The sequence below is a fragment of the Candida margitis genome (genome assembly GCF_024628925.1).
Source record: "Candida margitis strain CBS 14175 chromosome Unknown scaffold5, whole genome shotgun sequence".
NCBI classification, from domain to species: domain Eukaryota; kingdom Fungi; phylum Ascomycota; class Pichiomycetes; order Serinales; family Debaryomycetaceae; genus Lodderomyces; species Lodderomyces margitis.
This window is the reverse complement of record NW_026261914.1, coordinates 135,195-158,544: the sequence shown is the minus strand read 5'-3', so window position 1 is coordinate 158,544 and position 23,350 is coordinate 135,195. Positions and strand designations below refer to the sequence as shown.

At 37.7% G+C, this 23,350-nt stretch overlaps 12 protein-coding genes across 12 annotated transcripts; 8 read left to right on the top strand and 4 right to left on the bottom strand. All coding sequences in view use genetic code 12, as the record gives it.

Annotated features, from left to right (window-relative positions):
- Nucleotides 1–366: 366 nt before the first annotated feature.
- OYE32 (Oye32p) lies at nucleotides 367–1,695 on the top strand (the record flags this gene model as incomplete). The annotated part of the gene is made up of 1 exon (XM_051817597.1): nucleotides 367–1,695. One exon carries the CDS (start codon nucleotides 367–369, stop codon nucleotides 1,693–1,695), a length of 1,329 nt encoding a protein of 442 aa, XP_051669170.1.
- An 88-nt stretch (nucleotides 1,696–1,783) lies between these two features.
- On the bottom strand, nucleotides 1,784–3,091 carry PMI1 (mannose-6-phosphate isomerase; the record flags this gene model as incomplete). The annotated part of the gene is made up of 1 exon (XM_051817596.1): nucleotides 1,784–3,091. The coding sequence occupies one exon, from the start codon at nucleotides 3,089–3,091 to the stop codon at nucleotides 1,784–1,786; it is 1,308 nt and encodes a 435-aa protein (XP_051669169.1).
- Nucleotides 3,092–3,488: 397 nt separating this feature from the next.
- On the bottom strand, nucleotides 3,489–5,693 carry CANMA_005234 (protein disulfide isomerase; the record flags this gene model as incomplete). The annotated part of the gene is made up of 1 exon (XM_051817595.1): nucleotides 3,489–5,693. The coding sequence occupies one exon, from the start codon at nucleotides 5,691–5,693 to the stop codon at nucleotides 3,489–3,491; it is 2,205 nt and encodes a 734-aa protein (XP_051669168.1).
- Nucleotides 5,694–5,925: 232 nt separating this feature from the next.
- CANMA_005233 (NAD+ transporter) lies at nucleotides 5,926–7,101 on the bottom strand (the record flags this gene model as incomplete). Its single annotated transcript, XM_051817594.1, has 1 exon — nucleotides 5,926–7,101. One exon carries the CDS (start codon nucleotides 7,099–7,101, stop codon nucleotides 5,926–5,928), a length of 1,176 nt encoding a protein of 391 aa, XP_051669167.1.
- Nucleotides 7,102–7,650: 549 nt separating this feature from the next.
- CANMA_005232 (CXXC motif containing zinc binding protein) lies at nucleotides 7,651–8,136 on the top strand (the record flags this gene model as incomplete). Its single annotated transcript, XM_051817593.1, has 1 exon — nucleotides 7,651–8,136. The coding sequence occupies one exon, from the start codon at nucleotides 7,651–7,653 to the stop codon at nucleotides 8,134–8,136; it is 486 nt and encodes a 161-aa protein (XP_051669166.1).
- A 515-nt stretch (nucleotides 8,137–8,651) lies between these two features.
- CANMA_005231 (CXXC motif containing zinc binding protein) lies at nucleotides 8,652–9,170 on the top strand (the record flags this gene model as incomplete). The annotated part of the gene is made up of 1 exon (XM_051817592.1): nucleotides 8,652–9,170. The coding sequence occupies one exon, from the start codon at nucleotides 8,652–8,654 to the stop codon at nucleotides 9,168–9,170; it is 519 nt and encodes a 172-aa protein (XP_051669165.1).
- Nucleotides 9,171–9,931: 761 nt separating this feature from the next.
- Nucleotides 9,932–10,957, top strand: CANMA_005230 (Cu/Pi carrier; the record flags this gene model as incomplete). Its single annotated transcript, XM_051817590.1, has 1 exon — nucleotides 9,932–10,957. The coding sequence occupies one exon, from the start codon at nucleotides 9,932–9,934 to the stop codon at nucleotides 10,955–10,957; it is 1,026 nt and encodes a 341-aa protein (XP_051669164.1).
- A 148-nt stretch (nucleotides 10,958–11,105) lies between these two features.
- Nucleotides 11,106–12,305, bottom strand: AGE2 (Age2p; the record flags this gene model as incomplete). Its single annotated transcript, XM_051817589.1, has 1 exon — nucleotides 11,106–12,305. One exon carries the CDS (start codon nucleotides 12,303–12,305, stop codon nucleotides 11,106–11,108), a length of 1,200 nt encoding a protein of 399 aa, XP_051669163.1.
- A 1,195-nt stretch (nucleotides 12,306–13,500) lies between these two features.
- On the top strand, nucleotides 13,501–13,959 carry CANMA_005228 (uncharacterized protein; the record flags this gene model as incomplete). Its single annotated transcript, XM_051817588.1, has 1 exon — nucleotides 13,501–13,959. One exon carries the CDS (start codon nucleotides 13,501–13,503, stop codon nucleotides 13,957–13,959), a length of 459 nt encoding a protein of 152 aa, XP_051669162.1.
- Nucleotides 13,960–16,285: 2,326 nt separating this feature from the next.
- CANMA_005227 (uncharacterized protein) lies at nucleotides 16,286–18,101 on the top strand (the record flags this gene model as incomplete). The annotated part of the gene is made up of 2 exons (XM_051817587.1): nucleotides 16,286–16,411; nucleotides 16,467–18,101. The coding sequence occupies 2 exons, from the start codon at nucleotides 16,286–16,288 to the stop codon at nucleotides 18,099–18,101; spliced, it is 1,761 nt and encodes a 586-aa protein (XP_051669161.1).
- A 1,811-nt stretch (nucleotides 18,102–19,912) lies between these two features.
- Nucleotides 19,913–21,682, top strand: CANMA_005226 (uncharacterized protein; the record flags this gene model as incomplete). The annotated part of the gene is made up of 2 exons (XM_051817586.1): nucleotides 19,913–20,479; nucleotides 20,552–21,682. The coding sequence occupies 2 exons, from the start codon at nucleotides 19,913–19,915 to the stop codon at nucleotides 21,680–21,682; spliced, it is 1,698 nt and encodes a 565-aa protein (XP_051669160.1).
- Nucleotides 21,683–21,937: 255 nt separating this feature from the next.
- Nucleotides 21,938–23,107, top strand: RPL3 (60S ribosomal protein uL3; the record flags this gene model as incomplete). Its single annotated transcript, XM_051817585.1, has 1 exon — nucleotides 21,938–23,107. One exon carries the CDS (start codon nucleotides 21,938–21,940, stop codon nucleotides 23,105–23,107), a length of 1,170 nt encoding a protein of 389 aa, XP_051669159.1.
- Nucleotides 23,108–23,350: the final 243 nt, after the last annotated feature.

Genomic DNA, 23,350 nt, shown 5'->3' with positions numbered 1-23,350 from the left:
AAAAATGGCTTGCAAATTCAACAAAGCTCAATTGAAGCCATTTCATGCCAACGCAGAAGTTCTCCTATTATCATATTGGTTCATGTTTCATTATTGCCTTGGTGGGTCTTGATTACATATCAGTCAGGATCCCTTCCTTCATTAGGATAAAACCCGAAACTCTTCCTCAGTGTTCCACAAACAAAACGTTTTCCACGCAAAATAAAACAATAGAATGTCAGTTGATATTTTGTGTTGCATATATATGCATATACATTAATAAGCAAACATTCAAAAAATTCGCAGCATATAAATAGCAATCATTTGAAACCATTTTCTACTTGGATTGAATTCTTAAAGCAACCAAGCTACTGCTTTGTACAAAAAATGACTATTGCAAAAGAAGTTACTCCATCAGATGAGATTAAGGGTGCACCAGCAGTTCCTTACTACACACCAGATCAACCGGTTAGAGCCGGTACCTTTTATCATGATGAATCTAATCAAGACCAAGAGCCACCCGCTCTTTTCAAACCTTTGAAAATCGGGCCACTCACTTTGCAAAACAGAATTGGTGTTTCGCCAATGTGTCAATACTCGGCAAATGATAAATTAGAAGCAACTCCATACCATTTGATTCATTATGGTGCATTGGTCACCAGGGGTCCTGGAATTACCATTGTCGAAAGTACCTCAGTCAGTCCAGAAGGTGGATTGAGTCCTCATGATTTAGGAATTTGGACAAATGCACAAGCCGAAAGTTTGAAACCAGTTGTTGAATATGCACATTCACAAAAACAGTTGATTGCTATTCAATTAGGACACGGAGGTAGAAAAGCTTCAGGACAACCACCATTCTTGCATTTGGAACAAGCAGCTGATGCATCAGTTGGTGGATGGCCTGATAAGACTGTTGCTCCATCGGCTGTTCCATTTAGACCACATGGTAACTACCCTGTACCTCATGAGTTGAGTGTAAAGGATATCAAGAGAATTATCAAGGAGTTTGGTGAAGCTGCCAGGAGATCTGTTGAGATTAGTGGATTTGATGCAGTTGAGGTCCACAGCGCCCACGGATATCTTTCCAATGAATTCTACAGTTCTGTCTCAAACAAGAGAACCGATGAATACGGTGGCAGTTATGAAAATAGAGTCAGGTTCTTAATGGAGGTTATTGATGAGATCAAGTCCAATATTGATATCAAAAAAACGCCAATCTTTGTTAGAATCTCTGCTGTTGAGAATAGTCCTGCTCCAGAAGCATGGTCTATTGAGGATTCAAAGAGATTGGCTGATTTATTAATTGAAAAGGGAGTCAGTTTGCTCGATGTTTCATCAGGTGGAAATGATTATAGACAAGCAGCAAGATCGAACATTGATTCGAAGAACAAAGAACCAATTCATGTACCGTTTTCGCGTGCATTGAAGGAACACGTTGGCGATAAATTGGTCGTCAGTTGTGTTGGGGGATTGGACAAAGACTCTCATGAATTGAACCGTTTTGTTGAACAAGGTGCGTTTGACTTGGCATTAGTTGCTAGGGGTTTCTTGAGAAACCCAGGTTTGGTTTGGGCCATAGCTGATGACTTGGGAGTTAGATTACATCAAGCATTGCAATTGGCTTGGGGATTCTGGCCAAACAAGCAACAAATTGTTGACTTGATTGCCAGAACTGAAAAAGCTGAGCAGGCTGAAAAGGCAGGCAGCAAGTATTAAGTTGCTAATTAGAGACGTTTAGAAGTTTCATAGACAATAGATTTTTAAATTAAATACATTTTATAAATAAATCTTCTAGTTTAGTGACTTATGCCTCAACAAATGCTCTATAAGTGGTAAATTGTTCATCACCGTTATCAGCAATCAATTCGATTTCGGTGTTTGGCGCAACGAAAAACACGTATCCAGTATCGATCTTTTCCGTGTTTTGACCACCAGCAATCTTGATCTCACCCGATCCGTTGGTGGCAATTATAATAGATGGACCTTCAATTGATTGGTATGTTTGCTTTCCTCCCTTTTTATCAAAAACAGTTTGCAATACGGAGAATTCTTCAATTGGAGGATCAAATAAATTGACGGAAATGGCATCACCAGTCGATCTAGGGAATTTTTTAGGTTGCATTTTTTGTTTTTCAACTGGCTCACTAGCATAAGTCAACATATCGACCAAGTTCTTGACATCTTTGAATTTAGGTGTGAAACCAGCACGTACAACATTATCCGAAGCAGCCATACATTCAATGATGTCTCCGCTAATGTAAGCATGTGGGTCTTTGGCTTGCAAAAACATAGCCTCACCTTTGGTCAAAGCAACATGATTCAACAAGAGGCATCCGCAGAATAACCCAATATCGTTGGGGAATTGCTTGTTTAACCTTTGGATTAATTCAGGTAATCTTGGATCGAGCTTGGTGAATATTTCAGGGTTCAGTTCACTTGATTGGACTAAAGATGCAGCTTGTTTGTTTATTTCGCTTTCTTCTGTATTCATTAATTTACTGAAAATTTTTTGAATTAAGGAACGATTCGTTTTATCATCTTGGGTGCCAACTTCAGCACTAGGCTTGATTCCGGCCACGAATTCTTTAATCAATTCATCTCCAATAATTTGCTTCAACTCGGAAACTGATTCCAAAGCGGACGCTAACTGATCAACTGGCTTAAACCCGCAAAATCCTTCAAAATCAGTAACAGCAATGGCCATTTCTGGTTTATGATTGTCATCGGGGTAATTCTTTGGATCTTGGTCGTGTAGTTGAGCACCTAAAGCTTTGTCAGGGTGTGCTTGGATAGACAACACTTTTTCAATACTCAAGACTTTAAACAAAAATGGCAACTCTTTGGATGAACCAAATTTCTTAATGATTGTTTCACCTAACAATTCTTGAGGGTGAGTCGTGATTAATTCGCGCAATGTTTCATTGAATCCAATAGCTTGAGATGGGACTGAAGGGTGAGTACCCATCCACAATTCAGCATATGGCTTCGATTCATCGATGGTGATTGAAGGATCAGATTTCTTGACAAACTGAGCCACGGCTGAAGACGATCCGACTTTCCCCCAGTCATAGTTTTGGAATCCACATTGGAGTCTAATTAATTTATCAGTCATTATTTGGAAATATTAACAGCACTAAGGATGTTCTAAATTGTAGCTTAGCGGTTTGGTTAGAAATAAGAGAAAATAACTGAACTGAACTGAACGAACAACGTGGTAAATTTAAAGAAAAAAAAAACGTATTCGAGATTTTTCGTGAATTGTATTGTTGGTTACACAAAATTGTTAATTTCGGAGAAATTAAATTTTTTGTTTTTTTTTTTTTTGTTACATTATATTGCAGAAGATGAACTAATATCAGATCTTTACGCGTCAGATTACAAAATCAACAGAGGAATTCTAACAGTAGCAATGGTTGTGTCTCCATCTGAACCAAGTAAATTTGTTATGGTTTTGCTATCTAAACTACAATATCGATAATAAGTACTGTTTATTTAAACTATCATTGTCTTTAATCCTTGTTCAGCTTTTTAGGCAAAAATGCCCCATTATTGACTCCAATTATACCTTGAGACCTATACCTGCGTCTCCTTAACCTCATGGATATGTGTATTAATGCATACACAACAACAATGAACCCCAAATACCCCACGATTCCAAAATCATGAACATAATTCATAAAATAAAACAATCCTCCATAAGGAGAACCAACAAATTTCAACTGCATATTGTTATCCTTATGTAATAAAGACATGAGCACCAGTTTGATTTGTTTTGGTTCATTCCTCAATTTCTTGTTGTTTAAATCGGTATCCCAGAAGTATCGATGATCCTTAGACACGACAATCGCGTCACCAACGTCATAATCATCTGGTCTAATTCTCCAACCCTTCACGTATCGGAAATTCTTCAGGGTTGGTTTGTTGATAAATGTAAATACGACATCATCATTGTTGAATAAATGAGGTACTTGTTTTCTCATTGCCGTCATAATTTTTAGTGTCTCTGCATTTTTCGCCTTTAATTTCTCAACTTCTTCTTCCTTTGATGCCCTTTGTTCGAGAATTTTGTTGAAATAATAGCTCTTTTTAAGGAAATTGTACTCATGGGCTACCAAGGATAACCGGTACAATGCTTCATCTGTCTCTTTTAAATTATCCAAATCAACAAAGATTATAACCACTTTTGCATCTGCTATGTCCAATGCGTAGTCTGGGTCAACGAAATACGCCGATACCAATTCTGGAGTTAATTCAGCGATGAATGGGTACTGGGCACGTTCAAGGAACTTTTCAATCTCATCATATTTCCTCATTTGTTCAAGAGCAAAGTTTTGATAAATCTCGGGGATCAATGAATTTTCCTTCAAAACAACAATTGTCGGCACTTGGGTTATTGAAGTGGCAATTTGCATAGCTTCATTGAATTCGTATTTCTCCAGTTCATCGTAGTTAATGTATGAGATCAAGTTTTCGCCCATTGTTTGAATATTCTCAAGAATTCGATTGTGTTTGCCCTTGTATAATTGGATGTTGAATGGCGATTTTTGTAATGTGCGCAACATGTATGGTAAAACAGCCTCATCTTCAGGGGTTACTGCATTCACATCAAAGAAAAACACAACTGTAACCTTACTCTTTAATGGGTAATTCTGGGCAAAGGGCTCGTGTCTTAAGGTTTTGGTAAACTCCATAACCTCAGTAATACCTTTTGCTGAAACCACTTCGTAGGCACTATTCACAAATAGCTTATTGACCCACCACTTCATCTTTGCAACATCTACGGGACCATCATAATCGAATCTTATAGCTTTTCTGTCTTTAGGTAAGAACATGATAAACTTTGGAGATGATCTTTTCGCATCCTTGAACAGATCCAATTCCAATTTTTCGCAAACCTTAGGGTAATCGCTACATAGAAAATGGCCTGAATCGGCTAAGGAGACAATCTTGTTGCTCAATTTATCCCACAACTGCTTAACGTGTAAACAATCGATACAGTTGTCGCTGAATCTGACTTTCCCACCAAGATCAACACTATTCCACTGCTTCTTGGTTGCTTGCCAGAATGAAACGAATATTGGCTTTGTAATCTCTCCACTAACAGCTTTCAATATTTCATCGACACTCATTTCTTTTGATGCCGACGGCATACTTGCTGATTCCAGGTCGTAGTCAGCCAATGATTCCTGGATATAGCTAACCAAGTTTGCCTCAGTTTTCTCCAAGGTTCTTGGAAATGATCCAATGTTTTTTGATTTACCTGTGGGTTTCCCATCTTTATCCAAAACGGGTGCGTATAGAAGGATGTTGGGATAAAATTCAATCAGTTCACGCTCACATAAATCCCCATTTTCAATACAGTTCACCTGTCTCATATCAGTGTTTAGATTTGCAAATTTGGTTTTGAAAATCCTATATGCTTTTTGCCAAGTGGGGAAGAAACTTTTACAATGCAGGCAATACGGTGAATAAAATTCAACAAGGACTAAATTTTTGCTAGTCACTGCATCGAATTCGTCTTTCCCCAACGTTGGAGGAAGTTCTATCTGTTCTAGCGATGCATCCGAGTTGGAATCTGAGAGTGGAGCTTCTGCTTCCTCTCGTTTAGCTAAATCTTGAGATCGCTTGGCGAGGTTGACATTTAGCATTAAATTGTTGTTGGCCACCACTGCACTTGCAGTAAAATATAGCAAACTTAGACGGTTTAACTTCATATTAGCAAACTGAGTTTGGGGTTGTGGCTCTAGCTCTTTGGTTGTTGTTTCTATATCACCCCTCGACTTGGAAATGAGACTTCTTTTACAGTTTTGATTTTGAACGAAAAATCGTTAATCAACGCGCAGCCATTTTTTATACAAGTCTTGTTAATCATTACAAATTGACTGTTCTAGGTTATACAGAATATATATATGTATATATATATGAATGCTAATTTAAAAAAATCTATCAATGAGCCATTTTCTTGGCTTTGCCGCCGATTTCCAACAAATAAGTCTTGAAATATTCAAAACTAACCAAAGTGACTGCACTTGCAGGTACGGTTCGTATCAAGTTGGTGACATAGCCGGCATAATACCCACGGAGCCCCTCTTTGTGATAAATGTCCGAAATAGTTTTAATGAGAGACCCCTTGGCATTGGTGGTGGTGGAGTTTGCATTGGTGGTGGTGGAGTTTGCATTGGGCTTACTACCACCTTGCTTGTCGTTGTTTTTTCTCATTTGTAATCGAGTACGCAAAATCTCATGCGGGTAGGTGATTGTACTAGCAATCATTTTGGAAATGGACGATGCAGCAATAAGTCTCCATAAAAGTCCCGGTACTTCATTTTGTTGATCAATGGTGCTACAATGCAACCACGACTTCATTTTTTCATAAACCGGGAAATGAATACCCACATGAATCAATCCAAATAGTGAAGGCACCAACCCACTGTAAAACACCCTAATTCCTTCTTCTTGATACATTGTCCTGAATGCATCGATAGTTCCCTTGTATACCACATCAGTTGGCGACGACTTTTTGCTTGACTGAACCATCAACCTTGTTTTAACAACCCAAATCGGGTTTACAGCTATTGAGCTGGTCATTCCTGCTGTTATGGCAGAGCAGAAATGATTTAATGCAGGGCTATTGATATCCCAGTGCCGCAGTATAAATTGCGGGTAAAACTTTTTGGCTCTTTCGTAAACTGTGAAATAAATAGTCCATGTTGGTAGATATCCAATGGTAATTGGCACTAGCCCTCGATATAACCCACTCACACCTTCTGTGCGTAGTATCTTTTTCAACATTTGTCGAAACCCTAATCGGTTCGTCTTGTCTTGTTGGGCTTGAAGTCTAGTTTTGATTACATCTAGTGGACACACTACAATACCTGCTAGAAAACCCGAAGCGGCACCCGCCATGGTGACAAGCTGGGTATTTGAACACCGTGATAGTATGCTAGGAGGTGTGATTTTTCCTAATACCTCGAATTTATGTCGTACTGGGAATGGGTTTTCATGTTCTTTTCTAAACTCAAGATCTTCACCGTGTATTATATCGGAAAATGCTGGAGATGAAGTATGGTCGGATGGGTTGTGGCCACAGGTTTCAGCCTTTATAGTAGATGTCTCGCTCATAAGTCCAAGTGTTGCCGAGGTGATTTGATTTTTGTTCTTTGATGACAAATGCTTTTTCCCGTTTCAAGAATGGTAAATTTTATATTTTCAAAATTGGTAATGTGTGGTGATAGAGTTGGGCTTCTCGTTGCAACATGTGTAGTTGATTGAAAAAAAAAAATGTAAAGACTCTGGTACTAAAGACTAGTCTGGTGTAGAAGAAATATACGCAATGTATAATCTGTGGGGGGTGTATATATATATATATCTATATCTATGTGATATAGTATGAAAGAATGGATTTATCTAAAAGGAAATTAAAAAAAAAAATAAAAAAAATGAATTGCTTGCGAGAGAGAAAGAGTGTGGGTGTGGGTGTGTAGCGGATCAATTTCTTTTTTTTCTTCTTCTCTGTTAACACTGAAAAAAAAAATAAAAATGCAAAACTAACCGAACTATCATTGTTTTGTTAGCAACGACTCTTGGACTACAAAAGAATCTCCACGCCATATCCCCATCGTCGGATCAATCAGTATATACACAGATTAATAGAACTCACCCTAGTCGATTATGGTTAAATTTCTACTCAAAGTATTTGGTGAATTAACAAATGTCACTGATTTGGAACCACTTGATACGCCTGAGTCACCATATGAATACACGTTTCAAATTGAATGTACCAAATGCAGAACTGTACACGATAAAGAGATCCAAATAAATCGTTTTGAGCACCATGACATAAGTGGGTCAAGAGGTGAAGCCAGTTTTGTATTCAGATGCAAAGAATGCAAAAATGAACATTCAGCTAGTATAGTCAGAACCAATGAGAAATTGGAGATTGGTGCTGGGAAACCAGTCAGTATACTAGAAATTGATGCAAGAGGTCTTGATTTTATCAAGTTTATACCCGATGGAAAATTTCAAGCTGTAGGCGAGGAAACAGGTACTAAATTCAATGAAGTCGATTTGGAGGATGGCGAGTGGTACGATGTTGATGAAAAGACCAATGAGGAAGTGTCGATAATTGATGTTGGATGGACTATTTCACGCTCGTAGGAGGAGGGGGAGGGTGGTAGGAGAGTGTGTGTTGTGTTGGCATTGAAGAGCTAGGACCTATTGTGAGGAAAAGAAGTGAGAAGAGCAATATAAAAAGTTGTCACTATAAAGTCGAAATGTGTTCTTAGACAGTGGCTGTGGACCTGTGTAAACTTGTCGTCAGAATAAACAGAAATCTGCATTACCATTTTACTCTCTCCAAACCTATCTCATAGATAATTGCTTTACTCTATCATTGTTGAAGGTTATATGAGTCACTTCGGTCTGTGGTAGCGCATACCATGTGCACACGGCTCTAAAAAATACTCTCTCTCTCGCGTCTAATTCCCGATTGGGGAAATAGGCCCCCGTCAAATTATGAGTCTTGAGTGTTTTGAAAAAAAAAACACATTTTGCAGCAAAGTTTCATGCCTATTAGATACCCATCAGTTGAACTTGTTGGATTATAAATAGTCACCCGAAGATGGCTACTTTTTAAAATAAGGTTTACTTTAAACTCTCTCAAAAAGCAAAATATGTTGACGTTTATCTTACAAGCTAAAGCTGAGCTACATAATGTGGCGAAAGTGCAACCAGTTGACAATGAAATTTATCCTCATGATTATAAATTCAAATTCCAATGTAATGGGTGCAAGACATTACATCCAAACCCAGTGCAAATTAATCGATTCGATACATTTCAAGTGACGGGGTTCCGTCGGTTAGCCAACATTCTAATAAGGTGCAAAGCATGCCAAAGAGAACGGTATGCTATTATTTCAAAAGTTGGAAATGGTTGTATTGAAAATAAAAGTGATGTTGATGATACTGACTACTGTGATATTTTAAAGATTACTACTCATGGAATGCGGATTTTGGAGTTTGTTCCTGACGATCAATTTGAATGTGTTACAAGCTATGGTACTTTGGTTCAAGGTATTGGGTTAATAGAAGGGGAGTGGGAAGACGAAGATGAAGAAGTTGGTGGGTTGAAGATTCTGAATGTTGAATGGAATTTGAAAATGGTTTCTGAGAAGGATCTAAAGTATAAATAAGAGCTGTTAAAGAAGAGTGCTTTTGATTGAGGCTTGGGGCTTGGGGCTTGGGGCTTGGGGCTTGGGGTAAAGAGGTATTTTGGTGATACTATAGTCCCGACTTTGATGTGTTTATATTGTTGAATCAGGGCATGCATCGGAGATATTATCCCGTTAATGACCTTCACACCGGTTGATCTAGTAAAAGAAGTTTTTTGTGTCACTTTGTTTTATGTTCTTTTGCTGCCGATAGAACAAAAATATATAATTCTTTTTTTTTATATATACTATATATTATATTATAACTCCGAGGGAATTATACACAGGATATATATAAATTAGCAAAAGAAGCAAACTGTCAAAACTGAAAGACATCAGAGAGTAGTAGATTCATACAGTAGTAGCATCTCTAATAGTAGATCTAAATAAAACTATACCAAATGAGTATACCTTGTTGTTTTTTTGGTCTGCAACAATGCAATAGCAAACGGTATCAGCGGTTAAGGATATAATCTGAAGAAACATGGAAACCTCTAATCACACAAAAGCTCTTTATATTGTTTCTTCTTCGGAATTTAAAAATTAAAAGAATTAAATTAACCGGAGAAGAAGAAGAGAGAGAATTCCAACAAAATAGCAATTACATATATATATAGCAATTCATCCCCCTTACACAATATACTTTTTAAATTAACACAACAACAACATCAGCAGATTCAGTTGTTAGACATCAATTGACTAAAACACATATACAATCTATTCTACATTCTAACATAGCAATCATGGCTGGTAGTATAACTGAAGCAATCACTCAACCAATCAACGACCAATTGCATAAAGCAGCAGACAAAGTCACCACTGGAGGTAGTGGCAGCGGCAGCGGTAGTGCTCCAGCTGCACCTAAAAAGGGCAAGATTGTTGAATTCACCCCAGCTTATTACGCTGCTTGTACATTGGGTGGTATTATTGCTTGTGGACCCACTCATTCAGCAGTCACCCCCTTGGACTTGGTCAAGTGTCGTCGTCAAGTTGATGGCCATTTGTATAAATCCAATGTTCAAGGATGGAAAACCATTCTTAAAACTAAAGGTGATTCAATCTTTACTGGTATTGGTGCTACTTTTATTGGTTATTCCTTCCAGGGTGCTGGTAAATATGGGTTCTATGAATTTTTCAAAAAGACATATAGTGATTTAGTTGGTCCTAAATGGGCCAATGATTACAAGACAGGGGTGTTTTTGGCTGCTTCTGCTTCAGCTGAATTTTTGGCTGATATTGCCTTGTGTCCATTTGAAACTATTAAAGTCAAAACGCAAACTACAATCCCACCATATGCCAATTCTGTCTTCGATGGATGGAACAAGATTGTTAGCAAAGAAGGTTTTGGTGGATTGTACAAGGGTATTGTTCCATTATGGTGTAGACAAATTCCATATACCATGGTGAAATTTGCCAGTTTTGAAAATATTGTTAATGGTATTTATAGTTATTTGGGCCATCCCAAATCTCACTATAATTCATTACAACAAACTGGTGTTTCATTTACTGGTGGTTATTTAGCTGGTATTTTGTGTGCCATTGTTTCTCATCCTGCTGATGTTATGGTGTCAAAGATCAATGCGGATAAGAAACCAGGTGAAACCACAGGACAAGCATTGGGAAGAATTTATCAAAAGATTGGATTTGCTGGATTGTGGAATGGATTACCCGTGAGAATCTTTATGATTGGTACATTGACTGGATTCCAATGGTTGATTTATGATTCATTTAAAGTGTTTGTTGGATTACCAACCACTGGTGGTCATTAAAAAGACAACAGTATGACTATAAAGCATTTTTGATTTGAAATGCATATGATGGAAATTGTGTTTATGTATTACTATAAATGGTTTATAGAGAAGAATTCTAGACTTGATTTATAAATAAGAAAGCAAACCCTACTAAGAAAATGAGGGATCAACTCCAAACGTTTTTAAACAAATCGTCATCTAATGTAACGTTTATGTTGGATTTTGGAGTAGTAGTGGCGTAAGACGATGAAGATGAGTCATTCCATTCTGAATTCCAAGGAGCTGTAGTAGACGATCCTAATGGTTTCATAGTGGCATTTAATGATCCTGTAGATTGTGCTTGTGGCTTGTTGTAAATACCAGCACTACCAGCACTACCACTATAGTTGTTGTTACCATTACCTAAATTTGACGTAGAGTTGGATGATTGGAACTGAAGTCCTGCTAATGAATCCGACAACGAATTGACGCTTGAATCTGCTTTGTTTTGTTGTTGCTGTGGCTGTATAAAACTGTTGGATGCTGATGGAGATGCATAGAGAGAAAGAATCGATTTCTTCAAGTCGGGTCTTGAGTTACTGGAAATGGAGCCTCCTGTGGATTGGGCTGATTGTAATTGTTGAGTGGATCTTGACTCAGGTGCCGATGCTGGGGTTGCTGATGTTGCTCTTCCTGATATTGGTGGGGTACGCGCTTGAGCTGGTGTAGTTGATGCTAATGCTGCTGCTGTTGTCGTTGTTACTGGTGATGATGATTTGTGAGAGGTAAATAATCCAAATTCGTCATCCAATAACGATCCTGACTTCGGGGTGGGTGCAGTTTGATTCTTTTTCAAGTGGGATGCATTCTGCTGGTGCAGATTATTGGTTGATGCATTGTTGGATGTAGTGCCATTATTATTATTATTATTACTTGTTGTCGGTTTGCCCTTGATAGTAGCAGGATTAGGGATTGTTGAAGACAAACACCATTTCTTTAAATCATATTTTGTTCTAATGAAATTTTCAATCTTCGATTGATCAGGTATATACCCTTCAGGTAATTTGGCTTCCCAAAATCCATTACATTTATCATTGCCCCATTGTACAATATTTTCAATTTGATCATCAGTCCAAGCATCCAAATCAACTGATTTGACTTTTGAAATGTGGGTTCCCATACTTCTATGTATACCGGAACACCTGATGCATATAAAACATCCAAGATTCCATGACGCCCATCGAGGGTTTTTGTTTATTTTACAATCAGCACATGAACGATTGGGCTCTTCTTTCAACAACTGTTTCAATATCTGTTTGTGGCGTTCCAGATGGGTTTTTTTGGAGGAAGGCAAGGCACCTGTGGAGGAGGAGGTACGATAACTCATGATGATATATTCGGATAATGTATGTCTGTATGTGTGTATATACAAAGTGGTTGCTGTGATTGTGTGTGCTGTAGTAGTAACTGTTTTTTTATTATGTGTCAAATAGATCGAGAGTCAACAAAAATGTGAAAAAAAAAAAAATAAAATAAAATAAAAAACAAGAAAAACGATAAAGTAAGTCATATTGTGTCGCACTGTTGAGATATACGACATATAGAAAACAGCAAACAAAAGCGAGGTGGAGTTAGTGTTTTGGAAAGTGTGAGTGGAGGGGTGGCCAGAGGGAGTTTGACTGACATTGTATAACAGAATTGGAAGGAAAGAACTACAACTTGAAGCCAAGGTGAATATTTAACTGGTCCCGCAGATGATCTTGGTTAGGAAACTGCTTTTGCGCTGCATCAAATGAATGGCTTATATGACTTAACTAGTTCAAGTATTAATCTATATTCTGCATATATTTAAAACATAATACAATATAAGTGGGAAAGTAAAAACAAAAGGTGTTTTGCAGTTACAAATACTTTACTTGAATGTATTATATTCTATTGATTGATTTTACATAGTAACTAAATGTTGAAAGTAATGTGTAATATATATATATTTATGTTCTATGTACATATACATAAATACATATAAAACTCTTTCTTTTAGATGTTGTACACTACCATACCTTACACACAATACACTTTATTAAATTGTAACTAAAACTTTGTGTAATGCTAAGAGTATTAAAAAACAAAAAGGTAGTGTACTGGTGGATAATAATAGTAAAAAGAAAAAGAAAAATTATCAACGGAAATTAAAAACAAAAAGCAGAAGCGAACGAAACATCAAACTGTACAAAATTTCTTCTTTTCTTCTTTTATATTGTTTTTTCCTCTTTCTTTACATACCTTCTTTTCAAAGCATTTTTCTCCACCGAATACCTTTTCTGTTCAAATACAGATACTTCACACTATTCAACTAGTTTCCCACAAGTTTGACCTATTTGCATACGACCTACCCCTCCCCTTGCATCCCATCTTTTATTTTATTTATTCTTTGCTTTAGTCATATTTCGGAGTTACAACAGTTTTGGCAAAGATCACTACTGAAAGACAGACCTTTGAAACTTATGAGATACACCTATTCAACTTTATAATTTCACAACCAACGCATAACTACATATATATATATATAAATAATCATCAATATGTCACGCTCATCTAGGCGAGATTATTCACTACAGGAAATCAAGAAACATGATCAGCCAAATGATATATGGATGGTGCTATACAATAAAGTGTACGATGTCACTGATTTTTGTAAATACCATCTAGGTGGAATAGAAGTGTTGTATGATTGTGGTGGTGCTGATGCAACACAAGCATTTGAAGATGTGGGACATTCTGATTTTGCTATGGAAATGTTGCAACCGTATTTGATTGGCCAAGTAGTGCCTGATGAGCAACGCAAGTATCATAAACCACCGGTAGGTGAGTCTGTTGATGACTCTGATGTCATTGAGTCTATTAAATTTGATGAGTTGGAGAGTGAGAAACTAAATGAGTTTATTATAAGAAGAGTTAAAGAATCGACTAATTTGTTGGTGTTGAGTTTTGTCGCATTATCGTCATTCATCTTGCTTGTATTGATACATGTCAACAAGTAAAAAACAATCACTTTTGTTTTCCCATTCATCACCTAGTTTGGTACATTGCATATTCCCAAAAAAGCGTTTCAATTCTGATTGTTTTCATTTGAGTCCTAGAGTGCTACACAGTTACGCTGGCGTAACTTTATTTCAGTTCCCCACCCCTTCCTTTCCTTCCTTTCCCAGTGATGTCATTGTTGTCATTACTTTCATCATTATTTAGAAGTATATTAGAAAACCAAATATTTGAAAACGTTATTTTTCTACTATTTTTTTTAAAGTTTTAGCATCGTTACATTGAAACTTCTCCTTTTTTGTTTACTCTGGTAGACTCTTGCAAGCTATGACGTAGTGGAGGTGGTGTTGAATTTGTTTTTGTTGCATACGTCATAGATGCTACTCCCTTATTCTCCTTGAAATGTAATGTCACTTGCCAAAGAGATATGGAAGATGTTGCGAGACTTGTTTGGTTCGGATGAAAGGTTAGTACTACGAATGAAAAAAAGAGTACTATTCAGAAGCAGTCATCTATAAAAAACACCAGGCTTTAAGATCAGCAAAAATAGCCCACAGAGACTCAAATGACCTTCTTCTTCTTCATCTATTAAACTTTTCTCGAAATCCCTTTGAATAATAGAAGACGCAGAATTCCTCAACCATTTGGGAGACTTGAAAAAATTAAATTAAAGATTCGGCTAAAAAACTTTGTCTTTTGTCTACAGGCTTAGTCTCAAAGCTTTTGTGTGTGTGTTTCTATTTGCTTGTCACATTTTTCGGCTAAATTTGTAAAGTGATACGCAGAACAATACTAGCGTTTACGCAAGTTACAAAACTTCGCAGTTCGTTTCATAGACCATGGGGTTGAGATTGGCCTCTTGTCTTGATTTCACTTTGATAGAAGATCTACTTGAGGTTTAAAACCATGCAAAAGGGGTAAAAGGGGTTGTTGTACTTATGGTCATTGATAATCCTCGCTGTCATACGTTATGTTGAACAACAAAATAGTAGTTCATCGAAATACTAGATTGATTCATTTGCTCTTTTTCTTTTTCTAAGGTAATGGAGATTGAAAGGACAGTCTTGAGGTCTTATTTTGTTATGCACACATTTTTTTTTGTTAGAGGAATGATGTAAACCTTTCATAATTTTGCGACCAATTTTGTTGAAAAAGTCATTTTGTATTTGAAAACACAGGTAGAAAGCATGTACACTCTTTAATCAACTAGTAGAATAGAAAAAGAAGAGTATTTAAAGAAATAATTAAACGCGAAATCATCTCTTTCCCTGTAGCATATCTTTGCCTATCACGATTATTAATTTAAGTTTGTACACACTTTCCCTAGATTGATCAACAGAAGAGAAGTTTCTCTATTCTAATGCACTCACTATTCCCCCCAATAAGAAAAGCCTACCTTCGAGTTCACTTGGCAAAGTGCCCTCTTTGATAAAAAGAAAAGAATGAATCCAGCTTAGATGGAAATCCAAAAAAAAAGTTTAAGCTCCCTTGCCGGGAATCGAACCCGGATCTGCTCGGCGCAATCAGTCGTAGACTTACAAATGAGAGCGAACCGTGATAGCCATTACACTACAAAGGACTTGTGTTTAAACTTATGAAAATCTCCCTTGCGGGGAATCGAACCCCGATCTGCTCGGTGAAAGCGAACCGTGATAGCCATTACACTACAAAGGATGTTTCATGACTGTAAAAGTTTTTTGGGATTTAAGTTGCTAGATTTCAGATCACGTTTCTACACCATTTTGACACCTAAATTGGCCTCTTAACATGGACTATGAACTGTACTTGGCTGAAACTGGGCACAAAAAGAGATATTGTTAGCACTATCTAATTATTTGATAGTAAATCATGCCCTTGGGTAGCAGAACTGGGGCTGAGGCTACAAAATATATATGATAAGCCTTTTAGCTAACCATTTGGGTCTTTTTCGAAAACTACTACACCAGCAAATTCAAACCTGGATTACGTATTGTTGCCAACATGCCTATTCAAAACATTTTTTTCCAAAGACTACATACATCGAGATAACTTTTTCAAATAACCTTCTCAAGAGGCTTTTATTTCGAAAACAAAGACTTACAATTAAATTGTAGTTAGCTTTACCGTAGATTAGCTTTTAACCTTCCTTCACACCTCTGTCCCACTTAGACGTTACACGACACTTGCTCAATTGCAGTTTTAGAACAAGCACTAAAAACAGTTTGCAGTCATTGCTCATTCCTAAACTGGCACAGGAACTTTGAGGCAGGAAAAAAATAAAAACAACCCAAAAAAGCCAACCTACACCTCAACAGCAGGAGCTACACACCACTTTATACAAAGCCTTACATGTCGGACGAAGAACTATTTTCAGAAGATTCTTACGAATTCGAGTTTGAAGAAGAAGAACATGACAATGCCGGATCAGGTGATGAGAATAATGCAATCAATGAGGATGAAGAAGATCAAGGGATAGTATGTGGCAAAAGCCAATTGATTGATTGAAAGACAATACTAACTTATCCTCCAGGAGAACCGATATTATATGGCAAAGAGCTCCAAAGATGATGAAGTGGATAAAGCAATTGTTGACTTTAAAAAGATTATAGAATCTTCCTTTGATGATGATGATGATGCCAACGAATGGATTTTCAAATCGTACAAACAATTGATAAAGCTATATTTAGCCGAAGGCAAACTCAGCGAGGTCTTGACGACAATGAACCAGATGTTGCCACTTTTGCCTCGGTTGAACAAGTCGTATGTTGAAGAATCGCTATCAAGAATGATTGTACGGTATGCAAATGTACCCCAGCCTGACTTCATCAAGAATGTATATCAGTTGTTGTTGGAACAAGAATACTTTCGTAATGAAAAATTGTGGTTGAAGGTGAATTCAAATTTACTTGCCTTATACTTGGAAACAGGCGAATTGGACAAGGTACCGGAGTTGTTGAATGTTATTCATGACAAATTCCCCACTATACCCGAATCAATACAAAAATTGTTCACCTTGGAAATCATTGCTGGAGAAATTGAGTATTTGTTTAAGCTAGAAGAGCTAGATATACCGAAATTGACTCATTTGTATAAACAAAGTAGCAAGTTTACCACAGCAGTCACCCATCCAAAGATTCTAGGAGTAATTAAAGAATGTGGAGCTCGAGTACAATTTCATCGTGAAAATTATGAAAAAGCTCGCGCTGAGTTTTACGAAAGTTTTAAAAATTATGATGAAGCAGGGGCTGCAGCAAAGAATAAGATTTTGAAATATCTTGCATTATGTTCATTGCTATGTAATAATGATTTAGACCCTTTCCAATCACAGGAAACGCAAACCTATTCACAATTTGCCGAATTTGATAATTTGAAAAACATGATCAAGGCATATAATGGCATGTCGGTGATTGAATTTAATAAAGTGTTGCAACAAGATGATGAATTTTTCAATGACGAAATATTCAAACAAGCTTCGCAACAAATTCTGGAAAATTTACGAATTCGAGTGTTGATGAAGAGTATCAGTTCATCTGAGTGGAAATTTAAGGATTTGTATCTGCTTTTGCAAACTGAAGGAGATGAATTTAGTGACTTGTTGGTGAAGTTGATGGGAACTGGAAGGTTGATTGATGCAAAGGTTGATTTTGAAAATGAAGTGATTGTTCATGAACCACGAACTAGTTTACTTGTTCCAACTACGGCGAAACAAATCTATTACAATGTTAAACTTTTGGATACATTGACCACTACACAAGTCGATAGTATGGTTATCGAAGAAAAAAACTTGCTCTTTTCAGGACCCCAACCACCGCAAAACCTTGATTTTTTGCCCAAAATGTTTTTCCTAATAGATCGACCCAAGAAACCTCAAGATTGGTTCAAGTCTATTGAATGCTGGTACATGTACATAATGTCATTTTCACCGCAAACCTGTCATTTAGAGATAAGTCAGCATGAACAAGTCCTTGATGAAATAGAAGAAAGGAATAAACAGAGCAAAGTTGGTGGCGACAATACAGCAGTTGCAAATGAATTGGCTAATTTCAATACTGGTTTGTTGAATTCGACAATGCACGATGCATACGATGACGAGGAGATTGAGACTGTTGAGGTTAAAAAGGTGAACTTGCTACAATCGTGGGTAAATGCGTTGAAGGGGACATAGCTAGCACATCTGGGGGTGGTCAATATAAGTTGAACGTAGAAGATCAGATTGGTGCTATTAGTGGTGGGGTATGGTGGTGTGATGTGTGTGTCTTTTTGTTACACAATATACAGCTATATTTAGTGTGGTAACTCTTTCCCAAAACGGTTAAATTAGATGCAGATTGACGCGTCTTAGTTTCGTCTGTAAAAAAGATGCCAATAATTTTTTCTTTCTTTATTTCAAAGATGATATTTTCTTTGTACATTTGGACTAGACTCTAAGCTGCTCTATGAAGAAGAAGAAGAAGAGGTGGCTGATAGTGTCCACCGGAAAATGATACTGACAATTGTATCAATTTGAGAAGACTACTGACAAGCTTGTTTTTTTTTATTCTTTTGAAGTTTTGCTTTGAGAATTATTTCTGTGTGTACTTTTGTGTCCAAAAAGGACAAACAATTGCAATATTCCTGGCGGCTAAACTTATGAGAAAACAGTACAAAAAATTTCACTTGCTGGTTGCATTGGCCATTGTTTTGTTCACCATTAGCCTTAATGAATGTTATTCAGGTGTGGATTATCTAGGAGTTGGTGATTAAGCTCCGTTCTAGTTGTGGCTCGTAACACCTCTCCATTTTATTTTATTTTTTTATTTTTTTATTTTTAGTTTTATTTTGTCTTTTTTTTTTTCGCCGCTCCTATTAATATCAGACGCGAAAAACTTTCGAGTGGAATTATCCGAAAGGAGTAATGGAAATTTGAAATTCCAGATGGGTTTACTTTAGATAGTGTGCCCCCCGAAAAAGTGAAGCTACCTATAATAGGCGATAACTTAGAAAACAAACGTATTTGTTTTCCGTTTGGTTGCTGTTGTCAATCTTGTCTATATTGTAGTGGGATTGCAACATTGTGCGTAGTGACGTACGAAATCTCCCTTTTCTGTTTTGTAACTTTAGAGAGAGTGGTATATAGGGGTAAGGAGGATGATGTGTGAGCTTTGCGGTAACCATCGAAGTATGTTCAGTGAGTAGAAAGTGAAAGCGAAAGAGACCTGCAGCTTCTATAGTACGGACAGTAGGATTTGATTTTAAAAGCTGATTATATAAAAAAACATTGTACAAAAGACAATAAACCGACTAACAAAAAAAAAAAAGGCGGAATAAGAAGGAGAACAGAGAGAGATAATCAAACCGTAAGACAATGAGACGTAAAAAGGAAAGGAATTGGTTAGGAGGCCAAGTCCTTGAAATTGGTTACCCAATTAACCGTTATTCCATCATCTCCCCTCCTTCCCGTTCCCATCTTCTAAACACCACTTTGATTTAACTTTTTCTTTGGGCTTTTTTCCATCGTCAGTGTTGCAATGTGAAGCAAACAAGATACGTTAGAACTACATGTTCACTCGTCGTCAAAATTATCTGATTGTTGTTGTTGTTGCGTATGTGTATACCTCTCTTTTGTGTATTTTATTTTTATTAATTACTTTTCCCAATTGGTATTGTGTAGTCTTTTGCTTTCTCTCTCTCTCTCCTTTGTTTAACTAAGTATAAAAATAAAATTCTTTTTCTCTCTATTGAACGAAAAACCTCACAATTCTATTAAAAAAAATAAAAAATTTATATTACCAACTTTTGAACAAACTATTTCCCTTCATCAATTATCTTAACCTTTTATAAAAAAGATTTCAACTTTATCACTGTCGTTCGCTTTATTTGCCTATAATATCTATTCGTAGACTACCACATAACTAAGCCTAAGCGAGGCAGAGCGAAGCGAAACCTTTTTCCTATAACATCTTTCATATGCCACCAGGAGTACTTCTTTTCAACAATATGTCTCCTCACCCAACTACTCAACCATACTTTCCAAATCAAAACTTACCCCAGTACCACCTACAACAACCATCATCACATCTACCACCACCACATCTACCACCACCACATCAACACCAACATCAACATCAACAACAACAGCAGCAATTCCACGTTCAACAACCACTTCAATCAGCCCCTTCCCAGAATGGGGAATTCCAAAACCCTAGTTTTCAGGTAAACCAATTTTACGCTGAGCAGAACCTGCTTCAACAGTTGCAAATGCAAAAGATGCAGTTGGCTCAGGAGCAAGCAATCCTTGAACAACAACAGCAACAGCAGCAGCAACAACAACAACAACAACAACAACAACAACAACGCGTCAAGGCAAAGAAGGTGAAACCAGTGTCAATGACGCCCAAGAAGAAAAGAGGCAGACCACCAAAGCCGGACTCTTTTGCCCAAAGAATTACCAGCACAATGAATATTAATGTCAACACTTCGCCTTTGGACAGTAGTCCCGCTGAATCGAATTCCAATTCTGCTGCTAAACAAGGTGCACCCAATGTGTTTACCCCGTTGATGCGCGTAAGCCCAACAACAAAGACAAAGAGAAGGAGAAAGAGTTCATCGACTAACCCATCGCCTGGTATTTTGAAGAAGGCAAAGTCGTTTTCTCACCCTTCGACAATGTTGGCGACTCCCTTGTCTTCAGTGGGCGCAAGCTTCCCCAATTCTATTGAATCGCAATACCAGTTCAATAAGAACACGTTGGACAATATTTCCATGATAACTCAACTGCAACATTCGAGACCCACTAGATCTCAGTCATTGTACAATACTCCACCAAGTTCTGAAGGGCACAAAGATGGATATTTCATGCCCCATCACCAAAACTTGGATGCATTGGGGCAAGAGCAGCAGCAGCAGCAGCAAGAGCAAGTTGATTCATCTCCTACTAGAAGAAAATCGCCCGAGAATAGAAATCTTTTACCGCCTGTATCGTTGACAAGTAATCATACGTCCGAAGGTAGGTTACACAGAGAAGAGCAAAGAGAAGAAGCTACACAAGAAGAGACGAGAAAAACATCTGAAGATTTTCAGTTGAAATTGGTTATTGACGATCTGGGTAAAGCAGTGTTGTCAAGCGATATGTTCAAGCCAACTCCGAAAAAAGAAGAGTCAAGTTCTACATCTACTTCAGTTGCCACTCCCAAACAACCACAATTGGCTCGCACAGAAACCAACGTTGAAGCGGCAACTGAAGAAAGACCGTCTCGTGGTGTATTGCGCAGGTGCAACTCTGACATCACAGGCTCCATAACACAACCAAAATTGGAGTCACAGCTAGCATCAATCAATGAGAATTTCATGACAAATCCACAGACACCCAAGGACAATTATATGTATGTATCTACCGGACTTACACCAATTTTTAACTTGACACCACAATTCAATTCATTGATGAACTCGGTCATGAGTTTAAACTCGCCTCAATATAAAAAAGGCGGCATGAACCCGTTTTTGGTGAATCAAGAGATTTTCACTAGTGAGCAACATTTACAACCACCGCAACAAATTCCCATCACACTTGCACATCACAGTATGCAACAACAATCGGCCCATTTGGAGAATCTAGTTGAGCATCCAAGTGAAGTTGAGCACGAGCAATCTATTAAAGAGCGGGGGAGTGAAGAGGATGCCAATGCAAATGGTTCAGCTGCAAGTTCAGACGATTCGGGTGATGCCAGACTTGCTTTGAAACGGGTGATGTATGTACAAAGGGATTAACTAATCTCCTTTCTTTTGCTTATCTTCGATTGCTTATCTTCGTTTGTTTTTCGTTTCTAGTTCCTTTTATATTCGTCTTTTTTTACTTCTAATAAATTACACTTAAGCCGGGTTACTTTTAGGTAGTGCACTGGTGACTGAAAAGTTTTTTCCAAACAATTTTTTTTCCTCTTAAATTTTCTCAGTGAAAAATTTTTTTCACCTTCTCTTTCATCTCACCTTTTCTTTCCCACCCATCAATTCTATAAAGAAAACATGTCTCACAGAAAGTACGAAGCACCACGTCACGGTTCATTAGGTTTCCTCCCAAGAAAGAGAGCTGCCAAGCAAAGAGGAAGAGTTAAGTCATTCCCAAAGGATGTTAAATCCAAGCCAGTTGCTTTGACTGCCTTTTTGGGTTACAAGGCTGGTATGACCACCATTGTTAGAGACTTGGACAGACCAGGTTCTAAGATGCACAAGAGAGAAGTCGTTGAGGCTGCTACTGTTGTTGACACCCCACCATTGGTTGTTGTTGGTGTTGTTGGTTACGTTGAAACCCCAAGAGGTTTGAGATCATTGACCACTGTTTGGGCTGAACACTTGTCTGAAGAAATCAGAAGAAGATTCTACAAGAACTGGTACAAGTCTAAGAAGAAGGCTTTCACTAAGTACTCAGCTAAATACGCTTCCGATGCCAAACAAGTTGAAACTGAATTGGCTAGAATCAAGAAGTACGCTTCAGTTGTCAGAGTCTTGGCTCACACCCAAGTTAAAAAGACCCCATTGGCTTCAAAGAAGGCTCACTTGGCTGAAATTCAAATCAACGGTGGTTCAGTCTCTGACAAGGTTGACTGGGCTAAGGAACACTTTGAAAAGGAAGTTTCTGTTGACTCTGTCTTTGAACAAGATGAGATGGTTGACGTTGTTGCTGTCACCAAGGGTCACGGTTTCGAGGGTGTTACCCACAGATGGGGAACCAAGAAATTGCCAAGAAAGACTCACAGAGGTTTGAGAAAGGTTGCTTGTATTGGTGCTTGGCATCCAGCCAACGTCCAATGGACCGTTGCTAGAGCTGGTCAAAACGGTTACCACCACAGAACCTCAATCAACCACAAGGTTTACAGAGTTGGTAAGGGTTCTGATGAAGCTAACGGTGCTACTGAATTTGACAGAACTAAAAAGACCATCAACCCAATGGGTGGTTTCGTTAGATACGGTCTTGTCAACAACGATTTCGTCTTGTTGAAGGGTTCAATCCCAGGTACTAAGAAGAGAGTTGTTACTTTGAGAAAATCATTGTATGTTGACACTTCAAGAAGAGCTTTGGAAAAGGTTAACTTGAAATGGATTGACACTGCTTCTAAATTCGGTAAGGGTAGATTCCAAACCCCAGCTGAAAAGCACGCTTTCTTGGGTACTTTGAAGAAGGACTTGGAAAACTAGGGCAATATGATATATATATAGCTGAGTAGTAATAAAGAGTCACCTTTGAACTTTAACACTGTAGACTCTCTCAAAAGGAAGAGTGGTGGAATAGACGAGATATGCTACCTGGCACACGACTTTTCCAAAAGAAGCCCTTTCATTTTATATGCAATAGACGACGATTATATTCATGTCTTTATCTAATCATATCATAACTAACAAATGAGTCGATTAATAAGGCATTAGATTGCTTCCATATAT